The sequence below is a fragment of the Carcharodon carcharias genome, chromosome 2 (assembly GCF_017639515.1).
Source record: "Carcharodon carcharias isolate sCarCar2 chromosome 2, sCarCar2.pri, whole genome shotgun sequence".
NCBI classification, from domain to species: Eukaryota; Metazoa; Chordata; class Chondrichthyes; order Lamniformes; family Lamnidae; genus Carcharodon; species Carcharodon carcharias.
In genome coordinates, this window is record NC_054468.1 from 207,303,254 (window position 1) to 207,325,270 (window position 22,017).

Here is a 22,017-nt window from a genome sequence, read left to right on the forward strand (position 1 = left end):
GGGCAGACGCGGTGACGTCCACGCGGTTTGAGTGCCGGCCTTTTGAAGCGACTCGCGGAGTCGGAAGTAGTGTCGGCGCGTCGCTGGGAGGGTTGAAGTGGGCCTTGGCACCGAGTTCCTCTCTGTACCTCTACTTGTTGTGGCTGCATCCTATCTGCTGGCTGATGAGAGGAATTAAGTCCCTTTAACGCTTATTCTCCGAGCGTTGGCCAAGGCAAAAAAAAAAATAATCAGAGGCGGGAATTGTCTACTCTATGTCTATGGCCGGTCAATTGGTCCGAAGGGGGCAACTCTAGGGTTGGACTGGCCGAAGGGTCAGTCGGTCAGTCAGTCAATTGCTGGCGGACAGAGTGGGGAGGTCGGAGAAATAAACAATTTATTATTATCTCTCACCCAGCTGTGGTCGCTGACTAACCGCCCTCCCGCCCCCTCTTTTGCAAAATTATTTTGATGTCGCTATCCGTGTGAGAGACGGCGACGAGCTCCCGGGACTCTTCCCCTACCCACCCCAGCTCCGCCGAGTGATGAGCCAGGCGCTGCCCGACCCCTGCAAGCATCCGTCGACCCTTCTTCAGCCACTTGCCAACCATGGCCGCAGATTTGCAAGCCAAGTATCAGAAACTTGCACAGGAGTACTCCAAGGTGTGGTTGGTTGTCTGGCTGCTGTGCTGATTTGTGTTTTTTTTTTTCTTCATTATTTCTCCTGTTTTTTGAAATGCTGTCAATTTGGAGCCAGCAATCTTCCGGCTCTACCCTTCTTTGAACTATGGAATGCATACGTGTGTGATTTGCGAAATTTGATTTGGTTTGATAATTTCCATTAACATATAATGTATGCAGTATTTTAAAAATCTGGCAATCGCAAACCATGTTGTTCATAAGTCACTGCTAAAGTTTGTGCTACTTCTGAGCCTTATACTGAGGATTATGTAGGAATTACAAAATTTAAGTACTGGAAATACACAGCATCTCTAAAGAAAAATAAACAAGTTACTAATTTACTCATTTTCTACTTCTCTTTAGTTCTGAAGAAGAGTCATTCGGACTCGAAACGTCAACTGTCTTTCTCTCCACAGATGCTGTCAGACCTGCTGAGTTTTTGCAGCAATTTTTGTTTTTGTGTGTGAACAAGTTACTAATGTTTGGACTGTGTAACATTTCGTTTGAGCTAAGCTTCATGTAATAGAATGATATTTTAGAATGCAGTTAAATTGTCAAACCACCTTTCAAGCATGGGTGTATTTTCGGCTAAATAACACCAGGTTGAAGTTACAGACCTCAGTAGTAGGGTAGTCGTGGAAACAATTTCAGATGTTCGGCAGTGCAGGTTGTCCGTTTTCTATGCAATAGAAATGAAACGAGGTGCTCAAACAAGGGAGGTGATTTAAAACTCCTAGCCAAGTAATATGTTTAATTATTGATATAAATTTTATACCAGAAGCTTTTATATTCTTTGTTTTACTGATTAAAGGAATTATTTGTGAACACTATTTCTAGTATTTTTGTCTTCAATAATTTGAACATATTTTGAATTGGCAGCTACAAGAGAAATTAAGTCTATTACTTTATTGCAACATTATGATACATTAAAATGCTTTATATCACATCATTTCTTAAAAATCAATGAAATAGAATTTATAGCTTGTTAAAGTAATGCTTGTTGGAATTATTGTTTAGAATTCTCATGATAAAATATTAACCTCTTGAAATGTTTCAGCTTCGGGCTCAGAACCAAGTACTGAAGAAGGCTGTTGTGGATGAACAAGGCCAAGGCACATCTTTAAAGGTACAGTCTAGAGCCTCTTCCATCTGTGAGATGTAAATACAGTAATGTTACAACATTTGATGCCTGTCTTCCAGACCAACCTTAGATCTAAATGATACAACTTCATTTAAATCTTGTTGCTTAAGCTGGTGCATTGTTTTGTTGCAGATTTTCAGTGATTAAATTATTCAGTTTAAAGCTGTGCATATACAATAGGATCATTTTTTTTTTGTAACATCTAGCTGAACATTCCTGGCCCTGATTCAATAGAAAATGATCAAATTGAGTGAAGGAGAAAATGGTAAGTCCAGCAATCCTGGACTCCCTTAGCTACAGGACATTAATCTTAAATAAGTACACGTTGACCTAATGTAAATTATATTCAAATTATAAATACATTTATTAACTGAGCAATACATTCCTGAATGTTTGTGGCACAGTGGGAAGCAGAGAGAAGCAGGAAGAACTCAATACAAAAGCTTAATATAAATTTAGAATACGCAGGAGTGATTCAGCAGGCGAGGTCTCTCTGGTGCACTGGCCAATATTTATCCCTCAGACAAGAGCATTAAAATTATCCGGTTGCCCAATTGTTGTTTGAGATTTTTGCTGTGAAAGGTACCATATAAGCATAAGTTCTTATTTAATGATTATCCCAACCTTTGTAACTGTTTCCTATACCGGAGTCTGGAAATTCATAAAATTGAACAAACTAGAATGGTAGAAAAATATCTTACCATTGATAGCTCTTCAATTCTTTCTTTCTTTGTTTAATTAGTTAGTGACCAGCTCCTATGTCTTTCTTGTGAGACTTTTTTAAAAGAACAATGGACCCCAAGATTTTGTAATAAAATGTTATGATATTCCATGTCCTTTGCCATGCTTGCCCAATAGTGAACATGTTTTTCAACGAAATTTAATTAGACCCCAGCCTCCTTAATGTTTCAGATCTTGAACCAAAATTATTTTTAGAATTAAGATATGTGGTCAAGAATTCCTGTTTTGGGGAAAGTAATGTACATAGCATCACCCTTTCTCAGCATGGTATTTTATGGATCGGATACAGAGTAAATGCCTGTGACTCCTGACTGGTCTCCCACATTCTACCCTCTGTAAACTTGAGGTCATCCAAAACTTTGCTGTCCATGTCACTACTTGCACCAAGCTCCATTCACCTATCACCTCTCACTGAGCTATATTGGCTCCAGGTCAAGCAACGCCTTGATTTTAAAATTCTCATTGTTGCTTTCAAATCCCTCCCTGACCTCTCCCCTTCCTATCTCTGTAATCCCCTCCACCCCCACACCCCTCTGAAATATCCTCTAATTCTAGCCTACTGAGCATCCCAATTTTAACTTCCCCACATTGGTAACTGAGCTTTCAGCTGCCTAACCTTGAAGCTCTGAAATTCCCTCCCTAAACTCTTCAATTCTCTACCTCTCCAAATTCATTTAAAACACTGTAAAAACTACTTCTTCGAACTTTTAGGCAATTGTCCTAATGTCACTTTACATGGCTCAGTGTCTAATTTTGCTTTATAACACTCCTGTGTAGAACCTTGGAGCAATTTATTACAATAAAGGTGCTATATAAATATTATTGCATTTTATTCAATTTACTCTAATGCAAGCTTGGGAGCATTTTCTACTACACTATCAACCATTGTAATGGGGCAGAACTTTCATTTATAAGCATGTTTGTATGACCTTTCTTACTAGGAGCTAAGTTAAGAATCATTTTACTTGTTTTCACCTGGTGGAGTGGAGGGGGACCTCACAGGCATCAGAGACACAGGGAGAGAACTGGCTGGACCATATAAAGCACGGTCGGTTCCTACTCATCTTTCAAAACTACTCACTATCGTGATTCAAAGATAACCCCATCTTTCTTCCTCTACTGCAAACCATCTTAAACCCCTTTCCCCTGCCTCCTCCACTCTCACCTCCAACGGCAAGTGCACCGAGCTCATAAACTTCTTTATTGCTTAAGATTGAGACAATTGGTCAATTGCTTCTGCTGCTTCTCTTTCTTTCCCTGCCCAACTGGCCAAACTTCCTCTCAGGTTCTCCTGTCTTAGCCCTGAACTTGCATTTTTTTTTATTATCTCCCCTCCTGTCCTCTCCAAGTTTATCTTGTCCATGAGATCCATATCCTGTTCTTTCAACCTGATTGCTGCTAAACTGCTAACTAGTCATTTTTCCTTCCTGGCCCCCATGTTAGCTGATATTGTGGACAGTTCTCATGCCTCAGGTACTGTCCCCCTCCTTCAAATCTGCTGTAATCACCTCTCTCAAGTAAACAAATCTTTGACCCCCTCAGTCCTTGCAAACTGCCACCCTATCTCTGACCTCCATTTTCTTTCTAGTCGTTGACAATGGTATCTTAAATCTGTAGAGCTTTCCTTGAACTCCATGTTTGAATTCCTCCAACTAGGTTTCCGCCCTGCCACAGTGCCAAAGCAGCTCCTATCAAAGTCACAAATGACATCCTTTGTGACTGTGAACATAGTGAGCTACCCCTCCTTGTCCTTCTTGGCCTGTCTGCAGCCTTTTACCACACCATCCTCTTCCAATGCCTTTCTACTGCCGTCCAGCTGGGCTGGACCACACTCACCTGGTCCTTTCTTATCTGTCCAGTCAGAGAATCATCTGCAGTCACTTCTCTTCCTGCTTCTACACTGTTACCTCTTTCTCTCAAGGATCTGTCCTTGGCTCCTCATATTTCTCATCTACATGCTGTCCTTTGGTGACATCATCTGAAAACGCAGCATCAGTTCACACATGATGTAGCTCTACCTCACAACCGCTACCACCTCTCTCAACCCCTCCGCTGTGGCTAAGTTTTCAGATTGCTTGTACGACATCCACTGTTGGATGAGCAGAGATTTCATCCAACTAAATATTGGTAAGACTGAAGCCATTGTCTTCACCTTTTGCAACAAATTTGGAATCCCTAACCATTGACTGCACCCCTCTCCCTGGCAACTGTTTGATGCTGAATCAGGCTGTTTGCAACCTTGGCGTCACGTTTTACTCCAAGCTGAGCTTCTGACCATATTCATACTATCGCTAAGACCACTTATTTCCACCTCTGACATTGACTGATTCTGCTCTTGTTTCAGTTCATCTGCCAAACCCTCATTAATGCCTTTGTTACCTGTAAACTTGACTATTCCAATGTACTCTTGGCTAGCTTCACATCTTTCACCCTTCATAAACTCAAGGTTTAAATCTAAACTCTGCCTGACTTACACCAAGTTCCATTCATCCATCATCCTTTATTTGCTTTGGTTGCAGCCATATACAATACAATGGTCTTTAACGATCCTGTACCCACTCTGTTCTTGTCTAAACTGACTTAATACACAAGTATTTCCTTCTAACAGGAGGAGCTGAAGATGAAGGACCAGTGTGTTAGGAAGTTGCAGCAGGAAATGGATAGCCTGACTTTTCGAAATCAGCAGCTGGCAAAGCGTGTAGAGCTACTTCAAGAGGAATTAGTAACTACTGAGGCCAAGGGCAAGAAGAACAAGGTACAGTCTGGAATGAAGCAAGGTTCCTGGGGCCCGAGGTTTTTGAATTTTTGATGAAACTGAGTAGTTGATGGCATAGCATTAATGTCTTTCATATTCATACTCTTTCCTTTGCAAGTGGATATTCGCATGTATTAGTTGTATTTATCATCTCATTGTATTTAAAAAAAAAAATTCCTGCCTCTGTTCAAAATGTTCTTTAATCAATGTAACAGAATTTAGTTGTTAGCAGCCTTTGTTACCTTTTAGACTTGACTATTTCAATGCACTCCTGGTCAACATCCCACATTCTAATCTTCATAAACTTTAAGGCCATCCCAAATTCTGGTGTGTCCTTACCCGCAGTAAGTTCTATTTTTCCATCACTCTTTTTGCTTGCTGACCTACATTGACTCTGCTAAGCAACACCTTGATTTTAAAACTTTCATCTTTAACCTTAGCCCTCCCCATCTCTGCAATCTCCTCCAGTTCCACGAGATATCTGCACTCCTTTAGTTCTGATTTCTTGCACATTCCTGATTTCAGTCGCTCTGCCATTGGCGGCTGTGCATTCAGCTGTCTAGGCTGCGAGCTCTGGAATTTCTTCCCTAACCTCTCTTTCCGCCTTTAGGGCACTCCTACTCTGAAGCTTTTGGCCATCTGTTCTAATATCTCTGTGGCTCAGTGTCTGATTTTGCTTCATAATGCTTCTGCAGCACACCTTGGGATATTTATATACCTGTAATGTAGTAAAATACAAGATGTTAGGATTTAAAGAAAACTTAAACTGAACATTGGGTTGAAATGATTCCCATCTAAAATAGAAGATGCTGACTCACTTGAAAGACTATCAAAACTATTAAATTTTACAGCATAGTAAAGGACGCTATTCAGTCCAATGTACTTGCTAGCTGTTCACTAGTGCAATCCAAAACTAACCCCACTTGCCCATTCTGTCTCCTCACAGACATTTATCTTCCTGTAACAAATATTTATTCAATTTTCCCTTTGAAAAAGCAATTGTTATGTTTCAACCACATCTTGTAGAAAAGGATTCCGTGCTCCAGCAGCCCTCTTGTGTGTAAAGACATTTCTCCTAACCTCACTTCATGAATTATTTTAAATTGATGACCCCATCTTACCGACTCTTCAACCAGAGGAAATTGTCCTTACATATTCCTTCTATCAAAACTCTTCATTAATCAGCTTTATTAAATTTCACCTTGGCAGCCTTGAGCTCTAGTGGAAATAATCCTAGTATCTTAAGTCTCTCATTAGAACTATAGTTTCCCATCCATGGCATGATCTGTTGAATCTGTACTGTAAGTTCTTGATTTAAATATCTTTCATTCAGTGTCTTTTTTTTAACATATACTCATGCTTCTTGCATTTCCTTCAAAAACAATCACATACATCTACATTTTAATTACATCTGTACACCCATTCACCTGGCCTGTCCCTCTGCCTGAAGTCATTTCACTTTCTCCAAACTCCTATTTTCTTTCCTTCAGGTGAAGTGTTAAACCAAGGCCCTGCCTGCCCCCAGGAAAACATAAAAAAGCCCATGGCACTATTGGTGATGAGGGGTTTTCCCTGGCATCCTGCCAAGTATTTATTCCTTAACCAAGACCTAAAACAAATTATCTGGTCGTGTGTTGATTTCTATTTGTGGGATCTTGCTGTGTGCAAAATAACTGCTGTGCTTCCCGACGTTACAACAGTGATTACACTTCAAAAATACTTAATTAGCTCTAAAGTGCTTTGGAACGTCCTGGGATTGTGAAAGGTGCTTACATAAATGCAAGTCTTGTGTTTATTTTAACATTATCTCTAAATTTCAAGATTGTGTTTCCTATGCCCGCATCTAAATTTTTTTTTTTAAAAATTATACGGAAAATAAAAGCAGGTCTCGCACAACTTAGGGGCTTTCAGTTTAACACCTCACCTGCAAGTAAATAATTCTAGCAATGCAGCACTCTGTGCTCTATTGAAGTGTCATCTTAAGATTATGTGCTGAAGTTGTGGAATGGAGCTTGAACACAGTGCTTTCTGACTTGTGTTGAACTGTTACATTGAGGCAAACTGACATTTAAGACCTATTTCATAGAGACAATGACTACATGAACGAATTCATGGTTAAAGGGGCGGGGCAAATAAAATTTTAGATGTGTTAAGTGATACTCCACATGGGTTTGATGGCGGAAGGATATAGATAGGCTCGCTGGCCAAGCAATTAAATGCAATTTAAGTCTGAACAATGGAAGAAAATACACTTAAGCAGTAAGGTTCTGAATAGATTAGAGAGGCAAAGGTATCCTGGTGTACAAATATGCTGGCCTTTAATGGTGGTAGCATAAATTGATAGGAACTTAAAGCAAACTGTTGAACTTGTACAAGACCTTACATCACAGTTGAAATAATTTTGTGCTATTTTGGGCACTCCGTTAAAGGAAGGATATACTCGTTGTGGCTGGCCCTCGATTCAAGAATGACGTCTATTCAAGATTCCTGAGTTTCTGCCATGGATCTTCAAGTGACTGAACAGGCCAATTCTCAACACACAGATCTTTGGCACATGGGGCAGGATGTTTCACAAGGTAGTGGGATCCAGAGTGTAGGATTTGCTTTGTTCTTTTTCCTTCTCTGCTGCTGTTCTGCCTTCTCATTAAGATGTTGTGACTCAAAGCATGATGCAGCTTGATGAACAAGCTGTTGTTATTTTGAATGAGTGGTAGAAAGCTCCTCTGTCATTGATGCCAATGCTGCTGTGCTTCAAGGAGAGCTTCAGAGTGCCTTGGAAGTGTTTTATTTGTCTTCCCCTGAACACTGGCCATTTGAGAATTGAGAAAACAGCACGAGGCGGGGGTGATGCTTTTCGGCCATCCAGACAGCGTCCAGTTGCCTGAAAGCTTGTGGAGCTAGCTTCAAGAAGGACACTGGTGTTTGTTCGACGGTCCTCCCATTGAATCCAGAGGATGTGGCGGATTCCATCGCTGATGGAATTTCTCTTGTGCTCTTTGTGTCCCGCAGTCCAGGTCTCACTGCAGTACAAGAATGTGGTGAAGGCAGCTGCTTTGTACATTAGGTCTTTTGTTGACTTGTTTTTGTTGTCAACACTCATTGCTGTAGCTTGTAGAAGGCTAAGCTGGTGTAGTCGATCCATTGTAGGAACTCCTCATCAGTGGTGGCCTCCTCACCTTGATGAATACAATGACAAGTACCTGGTGGTGGTCTCAACATTTTTCTTGGATTTGCCTGACATCAAAGACCATATCAGACATTCCTCTGGCAGTTCTAAAGCCACAATGTATTTATGGAAGGTTTCCTCAGCCACAGGAGGTAGACAATTCAGCAGGATGCATGTCAGTATTTTCCCTGCTACAGACCAGAGGGAAATACCTTGATAGTTTCCACAGCATGATTTATCTCCCTTCATGAAGATAGTTACAATTGTTGCATTCCTGAAGCCTCGGTGTGTTGGAGTTCATTTTCCTCTCAAATCCATAGGATGAGTGCATGGAGGTCTGATGTGAGCAAAAGCCTACCAACTTTGAAGACCTCTGCAGGAATACTTCAAAGCAACAAGCTTTCTTGTTTTTCATCCACTTGATTGCTTGTTGCAGCTCTCCCATTGATGGTGGTTCACCCATAGATTCTACCACAGGGTACGGGGAATAGCCTGGAGAGTATCAGCTGCCACTGTGGATTCATGGTTGAGGAGTTATTGAAACCGCTCTTTCTAGCATCAACAGATGGTATTGTCATCCTTAAGAGAAGCACCATCCTGTAAGTGAAAGGGATTCTGACCATTTGACCTTGGTCTATTGATGGCCCTGGTGGCTTCAAAAAAGTTTTGCATGTCATGGTCAGCATATTGTTGGATCTCTTGGGCTTTCTCTTTCCAGCACATGTCAGGAGGAAGCAATAGGAAGGGTAAGAGCATAGATTCAGAAGGATATTACTAACGATGGGGATTTACAGTTTTGAAAAGAAGTTTCAGAAGTTAGTACCATATTATGTTAAACTTCCCACTAGTGTCAAACATTTTGCTTTGGTCTTCACATCTGTCAGGCTACATTTTTTGCTTTGACCTTGTGTTCTTTTAATGTTACAGTACTTGTGTTTTTTGGAAGTTTTAGTTTTTTTTTGCTTTCCTCCAAATTGTGACTGAAATTGCCTTTTACTTTTTCTATCCTGTAGTAGTGTGCCTGGTAACAGAATGCATCTGTCTAATCTTAAGATGCCTCACAGCAGTGTTTCTGCTTGGTAGCATTGGCTGCATTGCTATGGTATGCTAAATAGGAACAAATTGCCGTGATGGACTTTCTCATTACAACATGCTTAGGACAGGTAGTAGCTGAAACTAAAAATTCCCATCAAGACTGCTTGTAGTTCAATTTTTCAAGTAATGGGCAGTCGGTGACCAGTGTGTGTGCATTCTTGAAACTGATTTAGAATAAGGTAACAATAGCCATCTAATAACCCTAATGTCACCTGTGGCTGAAGATTCAACTATTTCGTTCTTTTTTGCCTCCTGGTTTGTGTAACATGTTGAAAATTGCTGTTTTTAGCCATATGTAGTAGATTGCTTGTGGTTCTATGTATTATTCCTGATTTCACTATCAAAGGACACCAAGAGGAAGTTAAATTATTCTTTTGTTTCTGGGGGAAGAGGAGAGAAACATGAGTGATATTGGCAGAGCTCTAGGATGTGATGTTTGTTTTACTATCAGAGCCAGTGATAAATTTGCACATCTTTCTGATCAGTGTTTCAGCTGTGGATCCTGGAATTACACTTCAAGGCTAAAATTATGCTCTCAATTCATATAGTTTTGAATTCGAGGACATAATCTAATCTCCTGTACAATCCTGGCCCTTCCAGTTTTTGTGTCATTCAAATTTATAATCTTAACAATCACCTGTAAACTAAATTCTATTTCAGTATCAGTTATTGGATCTGTCAGAGAACAGTCAAAAAATTTTAAGTGATGAAGCACAGAAGGAGGCCGTTTCACCCATTGTGCATGTGCTGGCTGTTTGAAAGAGCCATCCAATTAGTCCCACTCCTCTTTCTTCAGAGTCCCGACATATTTTTGCTCCTTCAAGTATTTATCCAATTCTCTTTCGAAAATAATTATCGAATCTATTTCCACCACCTTTGCAGGCAGTGCAGATTATCATATGTGCTGTTTAAGAAAAAGAATAATTCTCCTTGGGCACAATTTTCTCTTTGGCGTGCAGGGGCGGGCCCTGCACACCGACACGTAAAATGATGCGCGGTGACTTCGGGTGTGCTTCCCGACGTCACCGCGCATCATTTCTGATCTTTTGTTTGGCTGTGAGCCCGCCAGACTGTTAAGGCTGTTAATGAAATTATTTAGCCAATTGACAGGGCTGCCCATTCGACCTTAAGGCGGGCAGGCGAAGAGCCTGAGCAGCCTTCGCGTTTTGCATGAAACCTCACCCATGGGCAGGATGAGGTTTCATGAAGGTTTTATTAAATAATTTTTTTGACAATTGATAAACATGTCCCATTTCATGTGACACTGTCATATGAGGGAACATGTCTGACTAATTTTCATTTTGATCTTGACTTCCCTGAGGCAGCTCCGTGCCTCGGAGATTTCTGCGCTCTTTCGCGTACATATGCTCAAAAGAGCACAGACCCTGACTCTCCCTTCTCCCCCTGCCTCCACAGGTAGTGCTGAGCGCTACCAGGTACGCGTCACACTGGGCAGGCTTTAATTAGTCCACCCACGTAAAATGGTGGCACACAGCCGATTGCGGGCAGCGATCAGCTCCGCGCCCACTCCCAGGTCATTTCACCGGCCCGTCCAACAGGCAGAAGATTCTGCCCCTTGTCTCACCGCTGGATTCTTTTATCATTTAAAATATTGTGAGCAGTGGGTCTATGAATTCTGCTTTTGTTGATCCTAGTGACATCTCACATAGGTAGTTGATGTCAAATATTAAATTCAAGTGGACTATGGAGGAGTAACAATCAAAAAGGAGAGAATACAGGTGGTGGTGGGGAGGAAAGGGAAGAGCAAGGGTGAGTTTGACGAGGGAAGAAAGAGGCAGTGATGAAGGATGGGAGAGAGGGTATACAATAAGCTGTTGCCAATTTATGGAGGGGAAGGTGGGGATGTTAGGGGAAGCGTTAGTCCAGATATGAAAAATTATGCTTTGATCATCAGGGATAGAGGAGGACTGAAACCCAAAAACTGCTGCTCAGTCCAGAAGGAGTTGAAATCATAAATAAATACAGAAGATCCTGATGATTCGATAAGATATATTCATGGGTTGTTTAGGCAGACTGACATGCTAAATTGTGATGGAGATAGCAACACTTGTTCGTTAGAGCAATTGGGCTGATGTTCTTTTGGGGTGTCGGGCAGATATTGTTGGCAGTTAGGCCACCACAGAATTGCAGCTGGACTTTTGTTGAGTTCATTGCACAGAATTTGTCAACTCCTATTGGAGTTGAGTTTGGGAGAGGCATTGGGAGAAGTCTGTCATGAGCTAGCTCAGCAAAGTCCATGTGCAACAGGGAAGGAATTGGATAGTGTTTTTGTTCCTCATGGATAGAATAGATTAAATTGGAGTCAGTGGCAGGGATAGATAACATGGCTGGGACAAAGTAAACATTTGGCTTTGCCTATATCAAGATGTCAGCTCTGTCCATCAATTGCATTGGCACAGCATCACCCATTTGTGAATGTTAGGAGTTGAAGCGCAAGTTCAAACAAACAGATGACCATTAATTGACAGTGACATTAGGTAGTGCCCCCCGTGCTCAGTTCTTCACATAAATGTTGCTTTTCAATGCCATGTACACATACAGTGGTGCAGCATCTTTTATATATTTGTGCGCAGTGTAAACCAAAGCAGCTACTAACTAATTTTGAATGGCTTTGTACAGCAGAAGAATGCTGACCCTCCATCTCAAATGAACCAGCAGCTACAGAGTGTGTTTGACGAAGATCTGCAGAATAAAATAGAGGAAAATGAGCGCCTGCACAAACAAGTAAGTTAATTCCACAGTATCCAAATTACCTCACACAGAGCATATTTTATAACAGTGTGAGAAGTTCAAACCATTGACAATTATAGTGCATCACAGGCTGAAGATCCTCAGAATTTTGTACATAGGCTGATTTTGGAGCTCTGCTATCAGTTAACTGATCACAAACCAGGAATCAAAATTGGAACCTTCTGGTTTGCATAGTTTAGTTACATCATGCAATTCATTGACTGAATTGTGTTTAAGTTGCAGGTGAATGATAAAAGCAATCAAACAGTTCTAAGTTTATAAAAGCATGGAAGACATATAACTAAATCATTCAATAAGATAAAACATACAAAATAATGCACCTATTGGATAGATGCACTTTGCACATCAGGGCAGTTGCACTTCTGCTTAATATTTGATTATGTCAGAGTCATACAGTGCTGGTTGAGTCCAGAAGAATGTACCTAGCAGATCAGAAATAAGTGTGTGGATTTTATGTATAGTCTGCATCCTTTTATCATTTATTCAATGGCTCATAAACATTTAAATATAAAATTAATTCCTGTGAATTTAAACATATATGTATTCATCTAGAACTAAATTCTGTTGTATAGTATGCTGAAATGCTTTATTTTTAAAATCAGTATTGTAATCTTGCTGCCAGATGCACATGGATTTTTAAAATATGTTTTAAATAAAATATAACCATTATATAAAAGTAATCTGTTGTATCAGTGGGTGAAATTTCACAACAGGACCCTTTTTCATGAATCATCCACCATCCTGAGGTGTTTTATGATCTCTGCCAGCACAATCAATGCAAGTAACATGTTTTCAATTTAAATGGAAAAATTGTATTTATATTACACATTTCATGCTAAATACTCTTGGAAGTATTTCAAAATGCATTCATGTTGTTGTTGGCCCCTGGAGGGAATCTCATCGAAGTATCTAAAATCTTGTGCAAGTAGATATGGATAAATTAAATACAGATTATTACTAAATTCGTTTTTCTAGATTTCCAAGCACCAGCAGTTTCTTCTCTAAATCTCTCCACCTCTTCTTTCCTTCATCAATAAACTCTTTTAAAACATACCTCTTTGGTTAAGCTTTTGATCACCTTTGCAGGTGTCTCCTTATGTGGGCCTGTGTCAAATTTTGTTTGATAATCACTCCTTTGAAGTGCTTTGGGATCTTTTACTATGTTAAATGAGACATCCAGTTCAAGTTGTTGAGCTGAAATTCTGAAAACTTCAAACATCAAAAAGCATTACCAAACCTCAGACTCTTCAGAGAACTAGTAACCAAGTGAGTTTTTTTAAATAATAGCAACCTCCTTTATATAGGGCTTTTAACATAAATCACTTCAAAGTTCTTTAGGGGCAGAAAATAAATGTTATTCAAAATTGTAAGAAGGAAGAAATGGAGCTTGTGACCAAACACCATCACAAATTCTGCTTCCTATCTTATTTTTCAAGGATAGAAAAGTAGCAAGTTGGAAGGGTTTGGGACTATTTGAATGTAAACTATTTGAAATGGCTGACGCTCTGCAATTAAGTGAAGTGAAAAGGAGGCATTCAAAGGAAGCCATATTATAAGAGTAGAAGGCAAGTACAGAACCTTGAAGATTTGAAATTCTAGGAGGAAGGAGATGGAAAGGTTTATAGACAGTGATGTTTGAAGCAAAAATGTATATCCTCTGAGCTGTAATACCCAAGAATAAATAGTGGTTTCATTTTTTTTTCCTCCAGTTCGAAATTGTAATACCAGGACAACCAGTCATGTTTCATCACTCATTGGTACCCTTGTTCCTGTCATTCCCAAAAACAATACATTGGATTTAATATAGCCTGTCGCAGCGGGAAACATGGTGGCTAGGCCCACTTATCATGGGCAAAAAACTAAGGGGTTGACTTTTACACAGGTAATATTTTCGAGGAGTTTACTTTCAACTATTGAATCTCCTGGCTCACACAGCCAGCAGTGAATCTTGCTGGATTTTCAGTCTGTTTCAGGTGCTTGTAGCTTGCAAGAAACTGGATTGGAGCAAGGAAGCCTAAAAAGGTAAGTTTTTAATCACCCCTTTTTCTTTTCCTATGGAACCATTGGACTGTTCATGACAGCTCAGTGAGCTTAGTTCCATATGTGGGGAAGGTCAATATGCTCACTGCTTGCACACACTGTGCATGCTGACTCTATAGTTTGTTCCAATCTTATCTCTCTCATGTCAGAGAAATTAAGCTTCCCCAATATTTGAGTGGGCAAATTGCACTCTGTGATCTAGCACCAATGCAATAAGATTAGAAAACTCCTGCTTCAAATCCTGGTCTCTGAATTCAGAGTAGGGCAGTAAACTGAGTCAGAATGAAGTGTTCTTGGAAAGTCAGGGTAGACTTTTAATGAGGTATATGAAAATTAAGGATTTTTTTGGCTAAAAGTTAAGAGTTGACTTTGAAACGAGGTTGGCTGTTGGTCGGGTATATACGGTAATTATAGGAGAGGTTGCACGTCAGTCTCCAGCAGCAGGAAAACCTCTGGCAATTAAGCTGGGGGTGGTGGTGGGGGAGGAGAATGGGCCCATGGGGGAATCTCGCCTGCTCATGGCAGGTTGTCAATTAGGCTTATTATTAAGCCAATTGACACCAACTATCCTTGAACGCGCCAAAATTTAGAGGTGGCTCAGGGGTTACATGTGAGTGGCTTGACTTTTCTGTGCCGCCAAAAAATCACCAAGCTGACTTTTGGGTTTGCCTGTGTCTTTCAAGGGCACTTCTTAAAAAATTTGTTCATGAGATGTGGATGCTGCTGGCTAAGGCAGCATTTACTGCCCATCCCTAGTTGCCCTTGACAAGGTGGTGGTGAGCTGCCTTTTTGAACCACTGCAGTCTATGTGGCGTAGGTACACCCACAGTGCTGTTAGGGATGGAGTTCCAGGATTTCGACCCAGCAACAGTGAAGGAACAGTGTTATATTTCCATCAAGATGGTGAGTGACTTGGAGGTGAACTTTGAGGTGGTGGTGTTCCCATGTGTCTGCTGCCCTTGTCTTTCTAATTGGTAGTGGTTGTAGGTTTTGAAGGTGCTGTCTAAGGAGCCTTGGTGAGTTCCTGCAGTGCATCTTGTAGATGGTACACACTGCTGCCACAGTGCATTGGTGGTGGAGAGTGTGAATGTTTGGGGTGTCAGTCTAGTGGGCTGCTTTGTCCTGGATGGTGTCTAGCTTCTTGAGTGTTGTTGGAGCTGCATTCATCCACGCAAGTGAAGAATATTCCATCACACTCCTTACTTGTCCCTTGTAGATGGTGTACAGGCTTTGGGGAGTCAGAAGATGAGTGAATCACTGCAGGATTCCTAGCCTCTGACCTGCTTTTGTAGCCACAGTATGTATATGGCTAGACCAGTTCTGTTTCTGGTCAATGACAATCCCCACAATATTGTTAATGGGAGATTCAGTGATGGTAATGCCATTGAATGTCAAGGGGTGATAGTTAGATTTGCTTGTTGGAGATGGTCATTGCCTGGCACTTGTGCGACATGAATGTTCCTTGCCACTTGTCAGCCCAAGTCTGGATATTGTCCAGGTTTTGTAACATTTGGACAGGGACTGCTTCAGTATCTGAGGAGTTGCGAATGGTGCGAACAATGTGCAATCATCAGCAAACATCCCCACTTCTGATCTTCTGATGGAAGGAAGGCTGTTGATAAAACAGCTGAAGATGGTTGGGCCTAGGGCACTTCCGTGAGGAACTCCAGCAATGATGTCCTGAACTGAGATGATTGACCTCCAACAACCACAACCGTTTTCCCTTGTGCTAGGTATGACTTCAACCAATGGAGAGTTAAACAGACCTGGCACCCAGCTGGAGGCTGGCCACTGAAAGCCACCCACTTACGTCTCCAACCGCCTCTCCACGAACCACATCCCACCTTCACTCACCTGTGGCTGGGCGCTGTGGTGATCTAGCCTTTCCCTAGGTGCATTACTGGCAGCAGCCACCATTTCTGGTGGTGCTGCCTGTAATGGAGAGTTGTCGGCATTGGATTGGCCAGCAGTTTGCCATCAGGATTTCTCCCTAGGGGCCCTGAATCCCATAGAAGGCTTGATACTGGCTCGTTAAGTGCCTTACAGGTACCTAATCAGGTCAGACTTCTTCCTCTGAAGTGCTGTGTGTCAAACCCGCATCAATTACATTAAATTCGAGACTTTTATAATGTTGCATTTGTTCAGATAACTGATTTCTTCCTTTGCCATCTATTGTAAATCTAATAACTCAAGTGTAGATTTTTCTCTTACACTGATGCTGATTGGTTCACACTAGAACCACTATCTATTGCACCATACACCATACCTACTATATAACTGATCCATTAATTATTTATCATTAATGAATTTATGTAATTTGTTCAGTGCCTACAATTCCTTTACGTTTATTGCTGTTGAAGCATCTTTGCCAGTCCTCATGACCAGATATAACATTCATTTTTGCAATGGTGGGATTTGAGCATACAACTTCTGAATTGCTAGTGCGTTGACATAATCACATTGGGCTACTGTGCCCATACTCTACTGAAAGATGCTGAAAGAAGTAGCATCGTTTATTTAAAAGCGCAACAAATAAATGGGAAGCACTAAGCATGTGTAAGGTATCAAAATATAAAACTAGAGTGGAATCAAATTAAACCATTTATTGGTTGGTTTAAAAATAGCTCTACAGAGAGGCTCAAGGCAAGGAACAAAGGTAGTTGTGTAGGAGGACTTGAAAGTTAGTAAAGGAGCTGTGAAAATATTAACTGTTTAAAACTAAGTAGGTGTTACTTTTAATGTTGTGAAGTGTCATTCTGACGGAAATCAATACCAGGAGTATGTGCAGTTGTAAAAAACTTCAAATCCTAATGTATGTTCCTCTCCTCTTTTCATCTTTATCCCTACAGTCTCAGTCCATATTCAACCCCCATTTCTCTCTGCATTCCCTTCAGTCACACTGGACTAGCCATATAAATACTGTGGCTACAAGAGCAGGTCAAGAGGCTGGGAATCATGCGACGAGTAACTCACCACCTGATTCCCCAAAGCCTGTCCACCATCTACAAGGCACAAGTCAGGAATGTGATGGAATACTCCCCAGTTGCCTGGATGAGTGTAGCTCCTACAACACTCAAGAAGTTGGACACCATCCAGGAGAAAGCAGTCTGCTTGATTGGCACCACATCCACAAACATTCGCTCCCTTCACCACTGACGTACAGTAGCAGCAGTATGTACCATCTACAAGATGCACTGCAGGAACTCACCAAAGCTCCTTCTAAACCCACGACCACTACCATCTAGAAGGACAAGGGCAGCAGGTAGATGGGAACACCACCATCTGGAAGTTCCCCTCCAAGTCACTCACCATCCTGACTTGGAAACATCGCCGTCCTTTCACTGTCACTGGGTCAAAATCCTGGAACTCCCTAATAGCACTGTGGGTGTACCTACACCACATGGACTGCAGCGGTTCAAGAAGGCAGCTCAGCACCACCTTCTCAAGGGCAACTAGGGATGGGCAATAAATGCTGACCCAGCCAGCGAAGCCCACATCCTGTGAATGAATATTTTTTTAAAAAGTCTTCTACATCCTTATCATTGACTCCTCTGTCACTCATGCCCTGCCTTCCACTCCTCTTGCCTTGTCCACCATTCCTTTTCCTTCAGTGCCCTCACTCACTTCCAACTAACTGTCATATTCATTACTACTTTCTCAAAGTGAGTGTGTGCCGGAATGCACCCTTTCCTGTTAGTACTATTAAAATGTTCCTACTATTCCGTGTGTTTCTTTTAGATAAGTGGGTTGCACTGATTTTTTTTTTTAGCAAAACACTCACCACTAGAGCCAATTTCTGCTGTTGGCAGAATGTCAGGAATGGTGAACAGAATACTGGCTGATGCTGATTTTCAATTTGAACCATTTTTAAATGTTTTTTGCACCATAAATTTAGCTTGGTAGGAAGATGGGGGAAAAATAAGAGACCATTCAATGTCTCAATCCTGTTCTCATTCAGTTAAATCATAGCTGATCTGTACTTTGACTCCATTTACCTTCTTTGTTCATGTAACTTAATGCTATTAGCTAACAATCTATTGACCTCAGTCTTGAAAATTTCAATTGTGCTAGCTTCTACAGCCCTTTGGGGGAGTGTATCCCAGATTCCCACTGGCCCACTTTCTAGGGGTAGAAAAATGTCTGCTGATTTCCCTTCTAAATGACCTAGCTCAAATCTCTTCTGGATTCCACCACCAGAAGAAATTGTTTCTTTGTACCTACCCTATCTAATTCCTCTATAATTTTAATACCCTTATCAGATCACCCCCTCAGCCTTCTAAATTTAAGGGAATAGAAGTCAGGTTTAAGCAAAATTTTAAACCTTTTAAGTATTTATCATTCTGGTGAATCTGCACCACACCATTTCCAAGGCTAATATGTCTTTCCTGCGCTTCCATGCCTAAAAAAGAAAGCTGTATCCTTGATGGAGTCTGACCAAGGCTCTGTGGGATTGAAGTATCAACTTCAGTAGGGTATGAGCACAGTAGCCCAATGTGATTATGTCAAAGCACTAGCAATTCAAAAGTTGTATGCTCAAATCCCACCATTGCAGAAATGAATGTTATATCTGCTCACGAGGACAAAAATACTCTGGATTGTCATAAAAGCATAACTGATTCACTAAAGGTCTTCAGGCAAGGGAGCCTGTTGCTCCTAAATGGTCTGGTCTATGTGTGACACCATATGCAGTTGACTCAAGGCCCTGAGGGTAACTGGGGATGTGCAACAAATACCACATCCCGAGATCAAATGATTCAACTTCCTTGAGATAAAGGGAACTTTTTATTAGCATTTTTGATCATATTTTATATCTGTGTATTAGCTTTTTGTGATTTGTATACATGGGCACCTAAATCCCTTTGCTTCTCACGGCTCCTAATCTCTCACTAATTGATAAAATATTCAGATTTTCCTTTCTCAGACTCTTAAGAGGAATGCACATCCAACCACAGAGAAAAAACCCACAAATTTACCTGTATTAGTGTATTGGGAGTTACAGGAGGAAGTGTAAGGGAAATTTAATTCTCTTGACTACAATTTTGGATTTGGCCAAAATTACATGCAGGAGGGTTATGGTGCATGTAGCTTTTTTCTGGTTAAAAGTATGTATTAAAGTTGATTTTTAAAAGGATAGTAATTGGGTATATTTCTCCTTTTTTATGTATTTTGTATATTTGCTAATTGTCACTACTTTTCTTGCTCCTCTTCTGAAGGCTTTAATGCCTGCTGGTTATGGTCCCCCAGCTGCTGGCTGTCCAAGTGGTTATTTTCCATGTGTGAGTATCAGGAGAATTTGACTGGGTGGCGGGGGAAGTGGGTTGCAAAGGAATCCTAACCAAGTCTGGTGTTATTCACACTTTACTGCTGTTTGAAAATCGCATGAGATAATGATCGGGATCCTGTTCACGTGTGTGCTTTTTCGAGCAGCAGTAACCAGTTCAGGCAAAGGAATCCCGACCTTAATTTCCTTGCTTCGTGCCCTCACCCCTCAGCCCAGAGTTACCAAGACTGGTAGTAACTCCCTGTACAATCACTGAAGGTAGATCAACTTGATTCAAAAGACCAGATGTAATTCTGGGATATTCTGGCCTGTTTGGCTCTACCTTTACTGACTAAGTCATCACAGAAATTTTGTTTTAGATTTTTTTTTTTCTCTGATTGGCTTTGATCCTCGCAGCTGAGCAGATGGTACATCTGGTCTTGTAGCTGGCTGCTAAACATGTGTCCCTACCCATTTATTAAATTTTCTTCTCTCTCTCCTCTGAAGTTGGGAAATGCCTCCACCTGTGCTGGGCACCTGCATAGCCAGATTGAGAGCTGACTGGATTGGGATTCGAACCTACATCTATCTCAGTTTCACGGTATTCCACTAACGAACATTTATAATACTACCAGAAGAGTTCAATGAATGTACCAAAAGTCAGTTTCCTCGTACATTGAGGTGTGGAAATATTTCTATTTTTCAAATAAACACGCCTTTTTAAAAAGCTACTTAACCTCAGACTATCTTAGCTTTTATAAAAATGTGTTTTTTTAAGTTAGCCTAAAATTTATTGACTAAAATTTAAAAGTTCATTGATTTTCTTTTTAAAAATATATAATTGGGCATTAATCCTAAATCCATCTTTTTCAAAATAAAAAATGGGTTAAGCAAGTGGATTGGCAACATTTAGCATCTAAATGTATTCAAATTTTGATGTACTTGAGATATTTCTTGGCTTTTGTGGCTTTTTTTGTCTTACAATTAGCTAGTGTCATTTTGAATGTTGGTTAGGGAACTCCAGTGACTGATTAACTATTATGTTAGCATTTGTAAATTTAATGAATGATTTACCCTGGTGATAAAGCTCTGGTAACTGAGAAAAATATTGGTTTATGGAAAGTACAAAACCTAAATACAGTACGCTTTTTGATGTATAACATGAAAAATATAGTAGAACGTAGTCACTCCACTAGGGGCATTGGCACTTCTTAAAAAAAATCTCCACCCTTTTGCTCCTACTTCTTACACTTTTTTTCTCACCTCTCCAATCCCTTTAGTTATGCCTCTGCTCTTCTCTCGTTTTAATTCCCTCTCTTGAGGGAGTTGGGTCATTTGAATTTTTCTTGAGGACCTGGGCAAGACGAGATCAACAGGAATGTACAAGCAGACTGCTTGGCTCTGTCCTATTTGAAATATTGCTCCTTAACAGTATAATTTAATTCCAGTTGTTTTTATTTCCAGTTATTTTCTTTAATCTGCAGGAATCATAATACAGTAGTAATTGCACTGCAGATGATAATTAAGGCAGGCTGTTCCTTTACAACTGATATTTTACAATGTGAATGGTTTCTTTCAAAGTAATTTCAAGAGTCACCAAATTATATCATATAACATGAAATAATTGTATTTTATTATAAGCATGCCTTCTGCCCAGAAAGTCTCTTGATTTTAGAAATGTATCCTGAATACCGTTTAAGTTTAATTATTTTGTTGTCAGCCCTATTAAATTGTAAATTAATTGGGAAAAAATCTCTGTATACAATCCACTCTTCATAATTCAAAGCCTGTTTTTTTGTGAATAAAACTTAATTTATATTGGTAATAATGTGGAGGTTCAGCACTTGAAAATGTGAATTATCAGAGAATTAACATCAGGTTGATTAGATGTTACAGAAATTATGCAAACTCTTTTATTAGAAACTTAGAAAAATAGAAGCCGGAGTAGGTCATTCAACCCTTCGAGCTTACTCCACTATTCAATATGAACATGGCTATCTCAACACCATACTCCCGCTCTCTCCCCCTACCCCTTGATGCATTTAGAATCTAGAAATCTATATTTCCTTAAACATATTCAGTGACTTGGTCTCCACAGTGCTCTGTGGTAGAGAATTCCACAGGTTCACCGCCCTCTGAGTGAAGAAGTTTCTCCTTATCTCAGTCCTAAATGGTCTACACCGTATCCTGAGATTGTGAGCTCTTGTTCTAGGCTCCCCAGCCAGAGGAAACATCATTCCTGCATCTGTTTGTTCAGCCCTGTCAGAATTTTATCCATTTCAATGGGATCCTCTCAACCTTCTAAACTCCAGTGAATACAGGCCAGTCGGCCCATTCTCTCCTCATATGACAATATTGCCATCCCAGGAACCTTTGCTGCACTCCCT

The 22,017-nt window shown here is 40.5% G+C and overlaps 1 protein-coding gene across 5 annotated transcripts in view; it reads left to right on the forward strand.

Moving 5' to 3' along the window:
- The first annotated feature begins 57 nt into the window (after positions 1 to 57).
- Positions 58 to 22,017, forward strand: part of ppp1r21 (protein phosphatase 1, regulatory subunit 21) — a 174,964-nt gene continuing 153,004 nt past the window's right edge. For 2 of the 5 annotated variants that reach the window (XM_041213993.1, XM_041214011.1), the window contains exons 1-4: positions 58 to 642; positions 1,718 to 1,786; positions 5,151 to 5,297; positions 12,199 to 12,303. In XM_041213993.1, coding sequence (XP_041069927.1) covers positions 589 to 642; positions 1,718 to 1,786; positions 5,151 to 5,297; positions 12,199 to 12,303 — 375 coding nt within the window. In that variant the 5' untranslated portion in view covers positions 58 to 588. Of the gene's footprint in view, positions 643 to 1,717; positions 1,787 to 5,150; positions 5,298 to 12,198; positions 12,304 to 20,173; positions 20,312 to 22,017 lie in introns of those variants that run through there. The other 3 variants (XM_041214004.1, XM_041214021.1, XM_041214028.1) reach the window with 2 other exon arrangements.